The sequence below is a fragment of the Salvelinus namaycush genome, chromosome 40 (genome assembly GCF_016432855.1).
Source record: "Salvelinus namaycush isolate Seneca chromosome 40, SaNama_1.0, whole genome shotgun sequence".
Taxonomy (NCBI): domain Eukaryota; kingdom Metazoa; phylum Chordata; class Actinopteri; order Salmoniformes; family Salmonidae; genus Salvelinus; species Salvelinus namaycush.
Genome location: NC_052346.1, coordinates 11,395,900 through 11,413,743, shown reverse-complemented (window position 1 = coordinate 11,413,743; position 17,844 = coordinate 11,395,900). Strand labels below are relative to the sequence as shown.

The 17,844-nt window shown below is 43.9% G+C and overlaps 1 protein-coding gene across 1 annotated transcript in view; it reads left to right on the top strand.

The window, feature by feature from the left end:
* LOC120033214 (potassium voltage-gated channel subfamily H member 7-like) overlaps nucleotides 1–16,604 on the top strand; it is a 100,593-nt gene extending 83,989 nt beyond the window's left edge. Inside the window, exons 12-16 of the mRNA XM_038979497.1 lie at nucleotides 10,303–10,508; nucleotides 10,635–10,728; nucleotides 11,736–12,032; nucleotides 14,561–14,726; nucleotides 16,211–16,604. Of these exons, the coding sequence (XP_038835425.1) occupies nucleotides 10,303–10,508; nucleotides 10,635–10,728; nucleotides 11,736–12,032; nucleotides 14,561–14,726; nucleotides 16,211–16,418 (971 nt within the window). The 3' untranslated portion in view covers nucleotides 16,419–16,604. The remainder of the gene's footprint in view (nucleotides 1–10,302; nucleotides 10,509–10,634; nucleotides 10,729–11,735; nucleotides 12,033–14,560; nucleotides 14,727–16,210) is intronic.
* The last annotated feature ends 1,240 nt before the right edge of the window (nucleotides 16,605–17,844 follow it).

Below are 17,844 nucleotides of genomic sequence, written 5' to 3'. Positions count from 1 at the left end.
CTGCCTCCATGTTGTCCTATAGTCAGCACTATAGACATTCACACTACCTCCCTGTTGTCCTATAGTCAGCCCTATAGACATTCACACTACCTCCCTGTTGTCCTATAGTCAGCACTATAGACATTCACACTACCTCCATGTTGTCCTATAGTCAGCCCTATAGACATTCACACTACCTCCATGTTGTCCTATAGTCAGCCCTATAGACATTCACACTACCTCCATGTTGTCCTATAGTCAGCACTATAGACATTCACACTACCTCCCTGTTGTCCTATAGTCAGCCCTATAGACATTCACACTACCTCCATGTTGTCCTATAGTCAGCACTATAGACATTCACACTACCTCCCTGTTGTCATATAGTCAGCCCTATAGACATTCACACTACCTCCCTGTTGTCATATAGTCAGCCCTATAGACATTCACACTACCTCCATGTTGTCCTATAGTCAGCCCTATAGACATTCACACTACCTCCATGTTGTCCTATAGTCAGCCCTATAGACATTCACACTGCCTCCCTGTTGTCCTATAGTCAGCCCTATAGACATTCACACTACCTCCCTGTTGTCCTATAGTCAGCCCTATAGACATTCACACTGCCTCCCTGTTGTCCTATAGTCAGCACTATAGACATTCACACTGCCTCCCTGTTGTCCTATAGTCAGCCCTATAGACATTCACACTACCTCCCTGTTGTCCTATAGTCAGCACTATAGACATTCACACTACCTCCCTGTTGTCCTATAGTCAGCCCTATAGACATTCACACTACCTCCCTGTTGTCATATAGTCAGCACTATAGACATTCACACTACCTCCCTGTTGTCCTATAGTCAGCACTATAGACATTCACACTACCTCCCTGTTGTCCTATAGTCAGCCCTATAGACATTCACACTGCCTCCCTGTTGTCCTATAGTCAGCACTATAGACATTCACACTACCTCCATGTTGTCCTATAGTCAGCCCTATAGACATTCACACTACCTCCATGTTGTCATATAGTCAGCACTATAGACATTCACACTACCTCCCTGTTGTCCTATAGTCAGCCCTATAGACATTCACACTACCTCCATGTTGTCCTATAGTCAGCCCTATAGACATTCACACTACCTCCCTGTTGTCCTATAGTCAGCCCTATAGACATTCACACTACCTCCCTGTTGTCATATAGTCAGCCCTATAGACATTCACACTACCTCCCTGTTGTCCTATAATCAGCACTATAGACATTCACACTACCTCCCTGTTGTCCTATAGTCAGCACTATAGACATTCACACTACCTCCCTGTTGTCATATAGTCAGCACTATAGACATTCACACTACCTCCCTGTTGTCATATAGTCAGCACTATAGACATTCACACTACCTCCATGTTGTCATATAGTCAGCCCTATAGACATTCACACTACCTCCCTGTTGTCATATAGTCAGCCCTATAGACATTCACACTACCTCCATGTTGTCATATAGTCAGCCCTATAGACATTCACACTACCTCCATGTTGTCCTATAGTCAGCACTATAGACATTCACACTGCCTCCATGTTGTCCTATAGTCAGCACTATAGACATTCACACTTCCTCCCTGTTGTCCTATAGTCAGCCCTATAGACATTCACACTACCTCCCTGTTGTCCTATAGTCAGCACTATAGACATTCACACTACCTCCATGTTGTCCTATAGTCAGCCCTATAGACATTCACACTACCTCCATGTTGTCCTATAGTCAGCCCTATAGACATTCACACTACCTCCATGTTGTCCTATAGTCAGCACTATAGACATTCACACTACCTCCTTGTTGTCCTATAGTCAGCACTATAGACATTCACACTACCTCCCTGTTGTCCTATAGTCAGCACTATAGACATTCACACTACCTCCATGTTGTCCTATAGTCAGCACTATAGACATTCACACTACCTCCATGTTGTCCTATAGTCAGCCCTATAGACATTCACACTACCTCCCTGTTGTCATATAGTCAGCACTATAGACATTCACACTACCTCCCTGTTGTCATATAGTCAGCCCTATAGACATTCACACTACCTCCCTGTTGTCATATAGTCAGCCCTATAGACATTCACACTACCTCCCTGTTGTCATATAGTCAGCCCTATAGACATTCACACTACCTCCATGTTGTCCTATAGTCAGCCCTATAGACATGCACACTACCTCCATGTTGTCCTATAGTCAGCCCTATAGACATTCACACTACCTCCCTGTTGTCATATAGTCAGCCCTATAGACATTCACACTACCTCCATGTTGTCCTATAGTCAGCCCTATAGACATTCACACTGCCTCCCTGTTGTCCTATAGTCAGCCCTATAGACATTCACACTACCTCCCTGTTGTCCTATAGTCAGCCCTATAGACATTCACACTGCCTCCCTGTTGTCCTATAGTCAGCACTATAGACATTCACACTGCCTCCCTGTTGTCCTATAGTCAGCCCTATAGACATTCACACTACCTCCCTGTTGTCCTATAGTCAGCACTATAGACATTCACACTACCTCCCTGTTGTCCTATAGTCAGCCCTATAGACATTCACACTACCTCCCTGTTGTCATATAGTCAGCACTATAGACATTCACACTACCTCCCTGTTGTCCTATAGTCAGCACTATAGACATTCACACTACCTCCCTGTTGTCCTATAGTCAGCACTATAGACATTCACACTACCTCCCTGTTGTCCTATAGTCAGCACTATAGACATTCACACTACCTCCATGTTGTCCTATAGTCAGCCCTATAGACATTCACACTACCTCCATGTTGTCCTATAGTCAGCACTATAGACATTCACACTACCTCCCTGTTGTCCTATAGTCAGCCCTATAGACATTCACACTACCTCCATGTTGTCCTATAGTCAGCCCTATAGACATTCACACTACCTCCCTGTTGTCATATAGTCAGCACTATAGACATTCACACTACCTCCATGTTGTCATATAGTCAGCCCTATAGACATTCACACTACCTCCCTGTTGTCCTATAGTCAGCACTATAGACATTCACACTACCTCCATGTTGTCCTATAGTCAGCCCTATAGACATTCACACTACCTCCCTGTTGTCCTATAGTCAGCCCTATAGACATTCACACTACCTCCCTGTTGTCCTATAGTCAGCACTATAGACATTAACACTACCTCCATGTTGTCATATAGTCAGCCCTATAGACATTCACACTACCTCCATGTTGTCATATAGTCAGCCCTATAGACATTCACACTACCTCCCTGTTGTCATATAGTCAGCCCTATAGACATTCACACTACCTCCCTGTTGTCCTATAGTCAGCACTATAGACATTCACACTACCTCCCTGTTGTCCTATAGTCAGCCCTATAGACATTCACACTACCTCCCTGTTGTCCTATAGTCAGCACTATAGACATTCACACTACCTCCTTGTTGTCCTATAGTCAGCCCTATAGACATTCACACTACCTCCCTGTTGTCCTATAGTCAGCACTATAGACATTCACACTACCTCCTTGTTGTCCTATAGTCAGCCCTATAGACATTCACACTACCTCCCTGTTGTCCTATAGTCAGCACTATAGACATTCACACTACCTCCATGTTGTCATATAGTCAGCCCTATAGACATTCACACTACCTCCATGTTGTCATATAGTCAGCCCTATAGACATTCACACTACCTCCCTGTTGTCCTATAGTCAGCACTATAGACATTCACACTACCTCCATGTTGTCCTATAGTCAGCCCTATAGACATTCACACTACCTCCCTGTTGTCCTATAGTCAGCCCTATAGACATTCACACTACCTCCCTGTTGTCCTATAGTCAGCACTATAGACATTCACACTACCTCCATGTTGTCATATAGTCAGCACTATAGACATTCACACTGCCTCCATGTTGTCCTATAGTCAGCACTATAGACATTCACACTACCTCCATGTTGTCCTATAGTCAGCCCTATAGACATTCACACTGCCTCCATGTTGTCCTATAGTCAGCACTATAGACATTCACACTACCTCCCTGTTGTCATATAGTCAGCCCTATAGACATTCACACTACCTCCATGTTGTCATATAGTCAGCACTATAGACATTCACACTACCTCCATGTTGTCATATAGTCAGCACTATAGACATTCACACTACCTCCATGTTGTCCTATAGTCAGCCCTATAGACATTCACACTACCTCCCTGTTGTCATATAGTCAGCACTATAGACATTCACACTACCTCCCTGTTGTCCTATAGTCAGCACTATAGACATTCACACTGCCTCCCTGTTGTCCTATAGTCAGCCCTATAGACATTCACACTGCCTCCATGTTGTCCTATAGTCAGCCCTATAGACATTCACACTACCTCCCTGTTGTCCTATAGTCAGCCCTATAGACATTCACACTACCTCCATGTTGTCATATAGTCAGCCCTATAGACATTCACACTACCTCCATGTTGTCCTATAGTCAGCCCTATAGACATTCACACTACCTCCCTGTTGTCCTATAGTCAGCACTATAGACATTCACACTACCTCCCTGTTGTCATATAGTCAGCACTATAGACATTCACACTACCTCCATGTTGTCATATAGTCAGCCCTATAGACATTCACACTACCTCCCTGTTGTCATATAGTCAGCCCTATAGACATTCACACTACCTCCCTGTTGTCATATAGTCAGCCCTATAGACATTCACACTACCTCCATGTTGTCCTATAGTCAGCCCTATAGACATTCACACTACCTCCCTGTTGTCCTATAGTCAGCACTATAGACATTCACACTACCTCCATGTTGTCCTATAGTCAGCACTATAGACATTCACACTGCCTCCCTGTTGTCCTATAGTCAGCACTATAGACATTCACACTACCTCCCTGTTGTCATATAGTCAGCACTATAGACATTCACACTACCTCCATGTTGTCATATAGTCAGCACTATAGACATTCACACTACCTCCCTGTTGTCATATAGTCAGCCCTATAGACATTCACACTACCTCCATGTTGTCATATAGTCAGCCCTATAGACATTCACACTACCTCCATGTTGTCATATAGTCAGCCCTATAGACATTCACACTACCTCCATGTTGTCCTATAGTCAGCACTATAGACATTCACACTGCCTCCATGTTGTCCTATAGTCAGCACTATAGACATTCACACTACCTCCCTGTTGTCCTATAGTCAGCACTATAGACATTCACACTGCCTCCCTGTTGTCCTATAGTCAGCCCTATAGACATTCACACTACCTCCCTGTTGTCCTATAGTCAGCACTATATACATTCACACTACCTCCCTGTTGTCCTATTCAGCCCTATAGACATTCACACTGCCTCCCTGTTGTCCTATAGTCAGCACTATAGACATTCACACTGCCTCCCTGTTGTCCTATAGTCAGCCCTATAGACATTCACACTACCTCCCTGTTGTCCTATAGTCAGCACTATAGACATTCACACTACCTCCATGTTGTCCTATAGTCAGCCCTATAGACATTCACACTACCTCCATGTTGTCCTATAGTCAGCCCTATAGACATTCACACTACCTCCATGTTGTCCTATAGTCAGCCCTATAGACATTCACACTACCTCCCTGTTGTCCTATAGTCAGCACTATAGACATTCACACTACCTCCATGTTGTCCTATAGTCAGCCCTATAGACATTCACACTACCTCCCTGTTGTCCTATAGTCAGCACTATAGACATTCACACTACCTCCATGTTGTCCTATAGTCAGCCCTATAGACATTCACACTACCTCCATGTTGTCCTATAGTCAGCCCTATAGACATTCACACTACCTCCATGTTGTCCTATAGTCAGCCCTATAGACATTCACACTGCCTCCCTGTTGTCATATAGTCAGCCCTATAGACATTCACACTACCTCCATGTTGTCCTATAGTCAGCCCTATAGACATTCACACTACCTCCATGTTGTCATATAGTCAGCCCTATAGACATTCACACTACCTCCATGTTGTCCTATAGTCAGCACTATAGACATTCACACTGCCTCCATGTTGTCCTATAGTCAGCACTATAGACATTCACACTACCTCCCTGTTGTCCTATAGTCAGCACTATAGACATTCACACTGCCTCCCTGTTGTCCTATAGTCAGCCCTATAGACATTCACACTACCTCCCTGTTGTCCTATAGTCAGCACTATAGACATTCACACTACCTCCCTGTTGTCCTATTCAGCCCTATAGACATTCACACTGCCTCCCTGTTGTCCTATAGTCAGCACTATAGACATTCACACTGCCTCCCTGTTGTCCTATAGTCAGCCCTATAGACATTCACACTACCTCCCTGTTGTCCTATAGTCAGCACTATAGACATTCACACTACCTCCCTGTTGTCCTATAGTCAGCCCTATAGACATTCACACTACCTCCATGTTGTCCTATAGTCAGCCCTATAGACATTCACACTACCTCCATGTTGTCCTATAGTCAGCCCTATAGACATTCACACTACCTCCATGTTGTCCTATAGTCAGCCCTATAGACATTCACACTACCTCCCTGTTGTCCTATAGTCAGCACTATAGACATTCACACTACCTCCCTGTTGTCCTATAGTCAGCCCTATAGACATTCACACTACCTCCATGTTGTCCTATAGTCAGCCCTATAGACATTCACACTACCTCCCTGTTGTCCTATAGTCAGCACTATAGACATTCACACTGCCTCCCTGTTGTCCTATAGTCAGCACTATAGACATTCACACTGCCTCCCTGTTGTCCTATAGTCAGCACTATAGACATTCACACTACCTCCCTGTTGTCATATAGTCAGCACTATAGACATTCACACTGCCTCCCTGTTGTCCTATAGTCAGCACTATAGACATTCACACTGCCTCCCTGTTGTCCTATAGTCAGCCCTATAGACATTCACACTGCCTCCATGTTGTCCTATAGTCAGCACTATAGACATTCACACTACCTCACTGTTGTCCTATAGTCAGCACTATAGACATTCACACTACCTCCCTGTTGTCCTATAGTCAGCACTATAGACATTCACACTACCTCCATGTTGTCATATAGTCAGCCCTATAGACATTCACACTACCTCCCTGTTGTCCTATAGTCAGCCCTATAGACATTCACACTACCTCCCTGTTGTCCTATAGTCAGCACTATAGACATTCACACTACCTCCATGTTGTCATATAGTCAGCCCTATAGACATTCACACTACCTCCCTGTTGTCCTATAGTCAGCACTATAGACATTCACACTACCTCCATGTTGTCATATAGTCAGCCCTATAGACATTCACACTACCTCCATGTTGTCATATAGTCAGCCCTATAGACATTCACACTACCTCCCTGTTGTCCTATAATCAGCACTATAGACATTCACACTACCTCCCTGTTGTCCTATAGTCAGCCCTATAGACATTCACACTACCTCCATGTTGTCATATAGTCAGCCCTATAGACATTCACACTGCCTCCATGTTGTCCTATAGTCAGCACTATAGACATTCACACTGCCTCCATGTTGTCCTATAGTCAGCACTATAGACATTCACACTACCTCCCTGTTGTCCTATAGTCAGCCCTATAGACATTCACACTACCTCCCTGTTGTCCTATAGTCAGCACTATAGACATTCACACTACCTCCATGTTGTCATATAGTCAGCACTATAGACATTCACACTACCTCCCTGTTGTCCTATAGTCAGCCCTATAGACATTCACACTACCTCCATGTTGTCCTATAATCAGCCCTATAGACATTCACACTGCCTCCCTGTATTCATATAGTCAGCACTATAGACATTCACACTGCCTCCCTGTATTCATATAGTCAGCACTATAGACATTCACACTACCTCCCTGTTGTCATATAGTCAGCACTATAGACATTCACACTACCTCCCTGTATTCATATAGTCAGCACTATAGACATTCACACTACCTCCATGTTGTCATATAGTCAGCCCTATAAACATTCACACTGCCTCCCTGTTGTCCTTAAAGGAAATGGCAGAAGGACAGGTATAACCTTAACAGTGCATTTGGAAATTATTCAGACGCCTTCACTATTTCTACATTTTGTTACATTACAGCCTTATTCTAAAATGGATGAAATCGTTTTTTACGTCATCAATCTACAAAATACCCCATAACGACAAAGTATAAAAGGTTCTTATACATTTTTGCTCATGTATTTAAAATCAAAAATCGGAAACATGTCACGTTTGCTCCCTCTCCGGCCTCTAGGTCACCAGGCTGCTTATTACTGCGCACATCTGTCACGTGCATCAGCACCTAATGACAATCACCTGGACTCCATCACCTCCTTGAATACCTGCCCTATTTATGTCACTCCCTTTGGCTCCTTCCCCAGGCGTTATTGTTCCTGCTTCATGTCTGTGCGTTGTTTGTGTTTCTTGTTTTGAATTGTGTTTCATTTATTGATTAAATGATTCACTCCCTGAACTTGCTTCCCGACTTCCAGCGCACACGTTACAAAACATCACATTTACATAAGTATTCAGACCCTTTACTCAGTACTTTGTTGAAGCACCTTTGGCAGCGATTAGAGCCTTGAGTCTTCTTGGGTATGACGCTACAAGCTTGGCATACCTGTATTTGGGGAGTTTGTCCCATTCTTTTCTGCAGATCCTCTCAAGATCCTCTCGGATTAGATGGGGAGCATCGCTGCACAGCTATTTTCATGTCTCTCCAGAAATGTTAGATCGGGTTCAAGTCCGGGTAACTCAAGGACATTCAGAGACTTGTCCCGAAGCCACTCCTGCATTGTCTTGGCTGTGTGCTTAGGTTTGTTGTCCTGTTGGAAGGTGAACCTTCGCCCCAGTCTGAGGTCCTGAGCACACTGGACCAGGTTTTCATCAAGGATCTCTCTGTACTTTGCTCCATTCATCTTTCCCTCGATTCTAACTAGTCTCCCAGTACCTGCCACTGGACAACATCCCCACAATATGATATTGCCACCACCATGCTTCACCGTAGGGATGGTATTGGCCAGATGATGAGTGGTGCCTGGTTTCCTCCAGACGTGACGCTTGGTATTCAGGCCAAAGAGTTCAATCTTGGTTTCATCAGGCCAGAGAATCTTGTTTCTCATTGTCTGAGAGTCCTTTAGATGCCTTTTGGCAAACTCCAAGCAGGCTGTCATGTGCCTTTTACTGAGGAGTGGCTTCTGTCTGGCCACTCTACCATAAAGCCCTGATTGGTGGAGTGCTGCAGAGATGGTTGTCCTTCTGGAAGGTTCTCCCATCTCCACAGAGGATCTCTGGAGCTCTGTCAGAGTGACCATCGGGTTCTTGATCACTTCCCTGACCAAGGCCCTTTTCCCCGATTGTTCAGTTTAGCTTGGCGGCCAGCTCTAGGAAGAGTCTTGGTGGTTCCAAACTTCTTCCATTTAAGAATGATGGAGGCCACTGTGTTCTTGGGCACTTTCAATGCTGCAGAAATGTTTTGGTACCCTTCCCCAGATCTGTGCCTGGACACAATCCTAGTCTCAGAGCTCTACGGACAATTTCTTCAACCTCATGGCTTGGTTTTTGCTCTGACATGCACTGTCAACTGTGGGACCTTATATAGACAGGTGTGTGCCTTTCCAAATCATGTCCAATCAATTGAATTTACCACAGGTGGACTCCAATCAAGATGTAGAAATATCTCAAGGATGATCAATGGAAACAGGATGCACCTGAGCTCAATTTCACATCTATTAGCAAAGGGTCTGAATACTTATGTAAATAAGGCATTTCTGTTTTTTATTTTTAATACATTTGCTAAAATTTCTAAAAACCTGTTTTCGCTTTGTCATTATGGGGTATTGTGTGTAGATTGATGTGATAAAAAATATATATTTTAGAATAAGGCTGTAACGTAACAAAATGTGGAAAAGGGGTCTGCACACTTATCCTAATGCACTGTTAGATGACCTCAAAAGACAGCTGAGCTGCATTATGGGGAAATACACCAGGTGGTTCAGCTGTTTGTGGGTCAAGGCATGTGTGTCCTTATGTGCATGTTATATTTCACCATGATTATGAAACCTTTATCTTTCTTTCTCCCTCTCTCCCTCTCTCCCTTCCATTTACCTCTCCCCCTTTATCTCTCTACCCACTCCCCCTCTCTCTTCCCTACCTCCCTCTCCCTTTCATCTCTCTACCTCCCCTCCTCTCTCCCTCTCTCCCCCCTCCCTCTCGTTTTCTCCCCCTCTCTCCTCATTCTCTCTCTCTTCCAGGGAAGAATGACATCTTTGGGGAGATGATCCACTTGTACGCCAAGCCGGGGAAGGCCAACGCGGACGTGCGGGCGCTCAGCTACTGTGACCTGCACACCATCCAGAGGGAGGAGATCCTGGAGGTGCTTGACATGTACCCCGAGTTCGCCGACTACTTCCTCAGCAACCTGGAGCTGACCTTTAACCTCCGAGACGAGAGCGGCAAGGTAAATACAGATGGATAGACAGACAGACACATGGAAGGACAGAAGGATGGATGGATGGATGGATGGACCATGCGATCGGTAGGCATTACAGATACAATTTTAAGTGGTGTATTTTCTTGTACGCAGCCTCAGAATGCAGAGTCAGTCTACCCCAGTAATTCTGATGGGGATGACATCAAATGCAGAAGAAGGCTCACTAACAAGAGGAAATCTTCCGCAGGTGAGTTGACAGTTCAACTGAGCCAGCCTGTTTTATACAATATCATGCATTTTAGTTTTTTAGGAGACGCTCTTATCCAGAGCAATTAGGGTTAAGTGCCTTGCTCAAGGGCACATCGAGAGAGAGAAAATTACCCCCCTAGTTAGCTCTGGGATTCGAACCAGCGACCTTTCAGTTACTGGCCCAACACTTTTCACCGCTAGGATACCTGCCTTCATGAAAGTGTCTCCAAGTTTGAGAAGACTGTATTCATACACAGGGAATAGTTTTAATTTGGCTTCTAAGAGCTCTATAAGTTGGGAGGCATTGTTGCAACACACCACTCAACAGTTTGGTATCCATTCAAACTAATTAAATTGGTCACCATGGTTACGGTTTTTCAGAATACAGTTCCATCTCCTAAAATAAACCCCTCTCCCACCATGTCATGTTGACCTGTACTGTAGATTGTCCAAATGTGTTTTTGTCTAATTCAGACAGATTATACCACATTAAAAGTATGGCAATTAATGTTCTACATTTTCAGCCATATCATATCCTTCAATGCATGCCATTGGATGTTATCTCTCCTGTACTTTTTTTTCTTTCTCCTGTTATCTCTCCTGTACTATTTTCCTTCAAATTTACTGACAGTTTCCCTCTCTGCTCACCTTCCCCTTGCTTCTGTAAAGGCAAAGTTGCAAGCACACAATGAAATATATAAAGTATCTTTACGACAGCAAGGCTCTGAGTCAGCAGCAGATCTGGTGGGGACCGTTTAGAGCGCGACACCTTCCTATTGTTTGTTCTGCCGAGCTGCTGCCTTCCAGAGGAGCTGTCTGTAACAAAGAACCCAGTGTTCCTCCAACACACACTCACTCACTCACACACGCACGCATGCACGCACACACACACACAGACATGCATGGATGCCCACACACACATTAGATCCTACACACACACATGCATGCACGCCCACACGCACGCACAGGCACACTCACCCTGATTGCCCTCCTCCTTCCCCACAGGGACCCAGATCAAAGAGACGTCGGTGTTCTGCGACGGTGGTGAGCGGGAGAGGCAGCTCTTCCCCTCCTCCCAGGCTGTAGCCACCGTGGTGGAGGAGAGGAGAGACTCAGAGGAGGAGAGGGAAGATGAAGAAGTCGAGGAGGAGGGAGGGGAGGGGGAGGAGCAGAGGCCTCTGTGCTCGGGGGGGCAGGGTTACCCCTTGGTGAGGGACCACACCTTGGGACTTGGGCTGGGGGACGTTGTTCCGGATGCGTCGGGAGGAGGAGACAATGTGGAGAGGAACCAGTCTTATAAAGGTACAGTTAGAAGCCTCTAAAGATCCCTACAACAATGCTTTTAATGACTAGGCCATTTTGGCTAGACCAAAAGCTGACACACCAATTGAAATGAGCTTCATACGCCTTAAAAGATCAAAATAACAAATGTTATCTTGCAATAACGACCTGGTAAAATGTCCATACCAGAAACCTTCAGTGAGTGTATGGGTAGCATAGCACCGATGCCAGAGGGCCCAAAACAAGCAATGGTCACACGACAAGACATGTCCTTTTAAGCCATTTTCTACAGAATATTGAGTAACTGTACTGTAATTAATTTGGATAAAGGAAATTACCCTGGGCCACTGGAGCAGGATGTCACACATATTAAAAATCCAAACAAGGATTAGGGCTCATCGCCACGGCAACTACCATTATAAGAGGATTATTTATATCTGACAACCAACCAGGGTCATTGGTCTGGAAATGCAGGTTTTCGAACAAACTCTGTTAGATGTTTTAATTTACTGTTATTATATACTGTTATTCAGTGGTAGAAAATGCATCAATGCTAATATTAAAGCAGAGTGCTTCGAATGACACAGTATCTATTGTTGTACTGTTCTAGCACAGTGTTAAGGCATCATCTAAAACCAAGCAAAACAGGAGGTAAACGAGCTATGAAAATAGAATAAAGCTCCTGGGGCCAGGAGTTTTCCCTGGTTAGGAAACATGGTCAGGAAAACCTCAGGCCCTACATGGTCAATCCTAGCACTGATCCCAGACCATTTTCTTCTGGAGAGTAAGAAGAAGACAGAAGGACTGGTGAGGCTGGCTTCTTACAGGCCATAGGTTAATTTAAAACCTGGCACTCTTACAGGTTTGTTGGAAAATCCTCTGTTTTATCCCTCGCCAATTTGCCACCAGATGCCAGCTCATTACCTTGTTGATGCCTGGTTGGCATTAGAAATTGCATGACCTATGGTGACCAGCTTGTGAAAGAGATCATGAGCTTAGCTTGTTTGTTTATGCTTTGTTTATCAGCCCTACACACCTATGACACACACACACACAGACACACACTTTCTCTACTCCCCCAAACACGACTTTCACAAATAATTATTCCTAACATAACTACTTTCTTTGTAAAATCCTCAACTACTTTTTTAATATGTTAACATCAATGTGGTAAAAATGATTCAAACTGCCTCGATATGCACGGAGCCACTGTAACAATAACAATTGGCAAAATGAAATTACACGTTTCTATTAAAGTCTCCAGAATATTGCGAACCGTGATGAACATTCCTGTCAGCATGTGGTGATTTGAGAGTAATATGCTGTAATTCAGTTCTTAAGCGGATGATGATGATTCCTGGTTTGAGTAGGAGGCAGGCAGTGTTGCCCGCTGGATATTGATTCCTGTAATCACCCCAGCATGGAGTCAAAATAAATGGTAGCTTCTGTTCTTGACATCTTTCATTACTGTAAAAGCTATCTTCCAAGCATGATCAACTCAATCACTGAGTCTAGTGCAGTGCTTCGGCCATCACTAGTCACCACAGCCACAAATTCATAAACCCTGCCTATTTCTACAATTTCTCCACTTAAAATCTGATTTTAAACCTAACCTTGACCCTAACCACACTGCTAACCCTAATGCCTAACCCTAACCTTAAATTAAGACCAAAAATAACATTTTTGTTTTCATGAATTGTTACGACATAGCCAGTGTTTACATTGTGGCTGAGGTTTCTAGTGGTAACTCAGTGTTTCTCTAGCCTTGCACTGGGTTAAGGTTAGAGTACATATTTGTTCTAGGCCAGCAGTAGCACATCTACATATCTAGACGTTGGTTAGTTGAATTGGTTGTTTTACTGCTGGGCTACAACAAACATATGCAACCTTTTGGGGTACCCAGGGACTGGAATTTGAACCAACAAAGGTGCAGGTTTTTACTTCTAGCCCTGCACTAACACACCTGATTTAAGAATCAAGGGCTGGATGATTGTGGTATTTCTTTCTATATCAGGTTTGCTAGTGCTGGGCTAGAACAAAACGGTGCACCCCTGTGGGTCCACAGTACTAGGACTGAAGAACATTGTTGGCATTATAGCGATATAACACTGTGGTAGACATCTATCAGGTGTGTTGTATTCCTATCGACACCCACTCAGTAGCTGTAAAAGGCTAGACCAACTTTTTTTGTGCCTGAGGGAGAAATGATTCTGGACACAGTGCTGCCATTACAGTTTCTAACAGCCAGGTAACAATGTGAGTGAGAGAGTGACTGATGCTATAACTGCTGGTTATACAGTGGGGCCCAATGTACCCATTGATCAATTAAATGGTAGCCTTTGACAGGACTGGTATGGATGAGTGATTGCTATCTAGTCAGTGTTGGTGGTTAGTACTCTGTACCTTCTCAAACCTCTACGGTCATCAGACAATATTGTTGGCAAAGGATCATACCTAACTAAAAAGGATTCGATGTTCTGTGGGAAATGATTGGTGCTGTGATTTAGTTGTATATATAATGGTATGTGTTTGTGCATGTGTGTGTCTAGACCTGCGTGGGGAGGAGTGGGGGTGCGTGCGGCCCAGGGAGGTCCTGGAGGAGTCGGCCCAGGCCCAGGACTCCCGAAGTGGGGTCGGAGAGGAGGACAGTGAGCCGGACAACACCTACGGAGAGGTGGAGCAACGTCTGGACCTGCTGCAAGAGCATCTAAACAGGTGAAGGGGAGATGCGAAATTCTGATCGTAATTCGCCATAAAAAAAACACAACTTTAACCAAGCCGTTCTGGTGGTAAACAGACTACACCGTCTTCAAATAACCCTAGCCCATCTATCACTACATCCCACTACACTATAGACTAGATACACAGCAAGGTTTTTCCAGTACAACAGCCATCAGAATACAACTGGGTTTACCGTACGCATCCACGGTCCACTGTGAATCATTGCTTGTAAAGTAAGGCTCACTATATAACACAGAGTTGACTTCTGCATACGTTCTGCATGGAAGGGATCCAGCTGCTACAGACAGCAGACAGCATCGCCTATTTTTAGCTGACGCCCGTGAGACGCAATCGCAACACAAAGACAGCAGACGTCACGGCAGAGTTTGGAGGGGAGGGTTGGGAGGTGGTGCGGGGCAACAGCAGACTGAGGGAGGGGTCACATCAGCTAAAAAGTGGGAGGAGGCCTCTGAGTCAGTCTGACTCTTTCTCTTTTTATCTCTCTCTCTCTCTCTCTCTCTCTCTCTCTCTCTCTCTATATATATATATATATATGTATATATATATATATATGCATATATATATATATATATATATATATGTTCCATCTTTATATAGCCAATGCTCTCCTTCACTTCTTTTCTCTCTCTACTGTATCTTCCCTCTCCATATCCCTTCTTCCACTGGAAGTGACGGTTACAGACTGGCCACCTCAGGCTCTTTGCAGGCGTACCTCGCTCTCATTTCTCCTGCTTTAGGGAAGTAATGGGCAGACGCCTGGCCACTCAACAGACATGGCAGCCACACTACCCTGCCTCATCTAGCTGGAGCACGCCTGCCGGGGGTGTTGATCGACTCAGATTGTCTTACGGCTCAACAGCAACTGTGACAAACACTGTCTTGTTCTCTGTCCGCAGTGCTCTGAAGGCAGTATGGGTGTGCCGTTTCTAGATACAGTACACAGGTCTGTGTGTTTGTCATTGGAAATAAATCCATTAAAGTGATATATTTCAATATTAGCTTTTCGATACCTTGAAGGTGTTGTATGCAAAACTGGAGAAAAATCAAGAAATGATCATTCACAAAATAGAGAAGCACATATAAAAATTAATTGTGATGACATTTTGTTTGGGGTGGAAAGGTCTGAAACAGATAAAGCTGTGCTATAGGTTTTCCGCGTTAGTGTCTTCTCTGAATTGTATGGGTTGGGGCTCCCTCTAGTGTTTTCATTGAGTATTACTGACTGCGCTCTCCCAATACAACCCCAGACACATCCATAAAACGAAACCTACAGTAGCTTAAGCTAATACATAGCTAACACACTAAGGACCTATTTTAAGGTGCTCAGACTTTTACCAAAAAATCACGCATTGACGTCCGTGGCAGATTTATTTAAAAAATGTGAGTGGCGCATGTGAATCGCAAGCTAGGACCCACCCCTTACGCTGTCTCACTGACTCTCCCCACCCACCATCCAGGCTGGAGTTCCAGATGACGTCAGACATCAAGGCCATCCTCCAGCTACTGCAAAGGCAGAGCACCGTGGTTCCCCCGGCCTACAGCATCGTCACCTCCAGCCCAAAGTACCAGAGGCCTGCCATCAGGGTGCAGCCTGTTTCTGCCATCAGGATCACAGAGCCTCAACACAGCCTCAACCCTGCTTCACCACTGGCTCAGGTATACTGAACCAGCCAAGTCTACACTAGCCCTCAGAGCTGTATACTGTGTTATGCATAATGGCTCTGTATATACTGGCTAGGCACATTACACTCCCCTGTCTATATACTGGTCTATAGGTGCATTATCACTGTCTGTTCTGTATACTGAAGGATGGTTACATTATCACTATGTGTGTATTGGATACTACAGAAGTCAATATCCCTGCCTGAAGTTGTTTGTTCTCGGTTTGCTGACCAGCCTGGTCTCAGAGCAAAACGTATTATATTTGACTAAAATCCATGCCATCCATTTAGTTTGATATGTTACTTTATATTAGGGTACATTACATTGACTATACATAACATAGTAAACGTAAATCCGGGACACTCAAATTAGCATGATATGTTACGTTTGGTACGGCCATAAATTACTTTAGACAAAAACGAAAGGAACGCCTAGCAACCTAAATATTGCATATTCAAACCTCATCACGGACAACTTTTGTATTTTAAATAATTATATATAACAACTACTTACTACTTTTTAGTGACTTTGTCACTAATTAGCATGTTCACTAACCCTTCCCCTAACCCTATAACCTAACTCCTAACCCAAACCTTAACCCCTAACCTAATGTAGCATATCATACTAAAGCAGTCAAACATAATATATCATACTAAATGGGTAAAATGCAATCAAGACGTAGGATACTATACGTCAAGCAATTATTTTATTGTACGACCGTTATTACATTGGTCGGCCAATGTAATGTAACCTAACTTAAAGTAACATATCATACTAAATGGAGTGGCATAGATTTTTTTCATTATAATCCTTGCTTGCAATACGGTTTTGGAAACCTTTGGAACTTAACTTTCACATCGGGAGAAAGAGTCTTTCAAATCCATAAGATACACTTACTGTATGTAGTTTTACCTGGCAGAATTTTCAAAAACACAGCCCTCAGCTGAGGTACAAAACTTCCTCCCCAGTTATGCTCCATTGCAGATTTTTGAAGTGGAAATTGGAGGTGAGGAAGTGTAGTCTCGGTTGGAGTCTGTGTTCTTGAAAATACAGCTGGTTGAAATGTTCCCAAACTGCGTACCGTAAGTGTATATTTTGTATATGACATTTTTTCTCACTTATATGAAAGTTAAGTTCCAAATGTTTACAAAACTGTCACGTGCGAGGTGTATTTACATTTAGACAGAACATTTGGGGAGCGTCTGGTGTTTCCCGCACAAGGTTAAAGGGGATTTCCAGTGGCGGAATGGAATTGGCGTCATGGTCTAGTCCACACCCTGCTAATATTGACAGTGAAAATATCCCATCACTACATTTAGAAATAGGTCCACAACCTGCTAATATTGTCAGTGAAAATATTTTGAAATAGGAAACTGGAAAGAATGCACATCACTCCATTATAAACAATCACCTGACTATATCGTTTAAG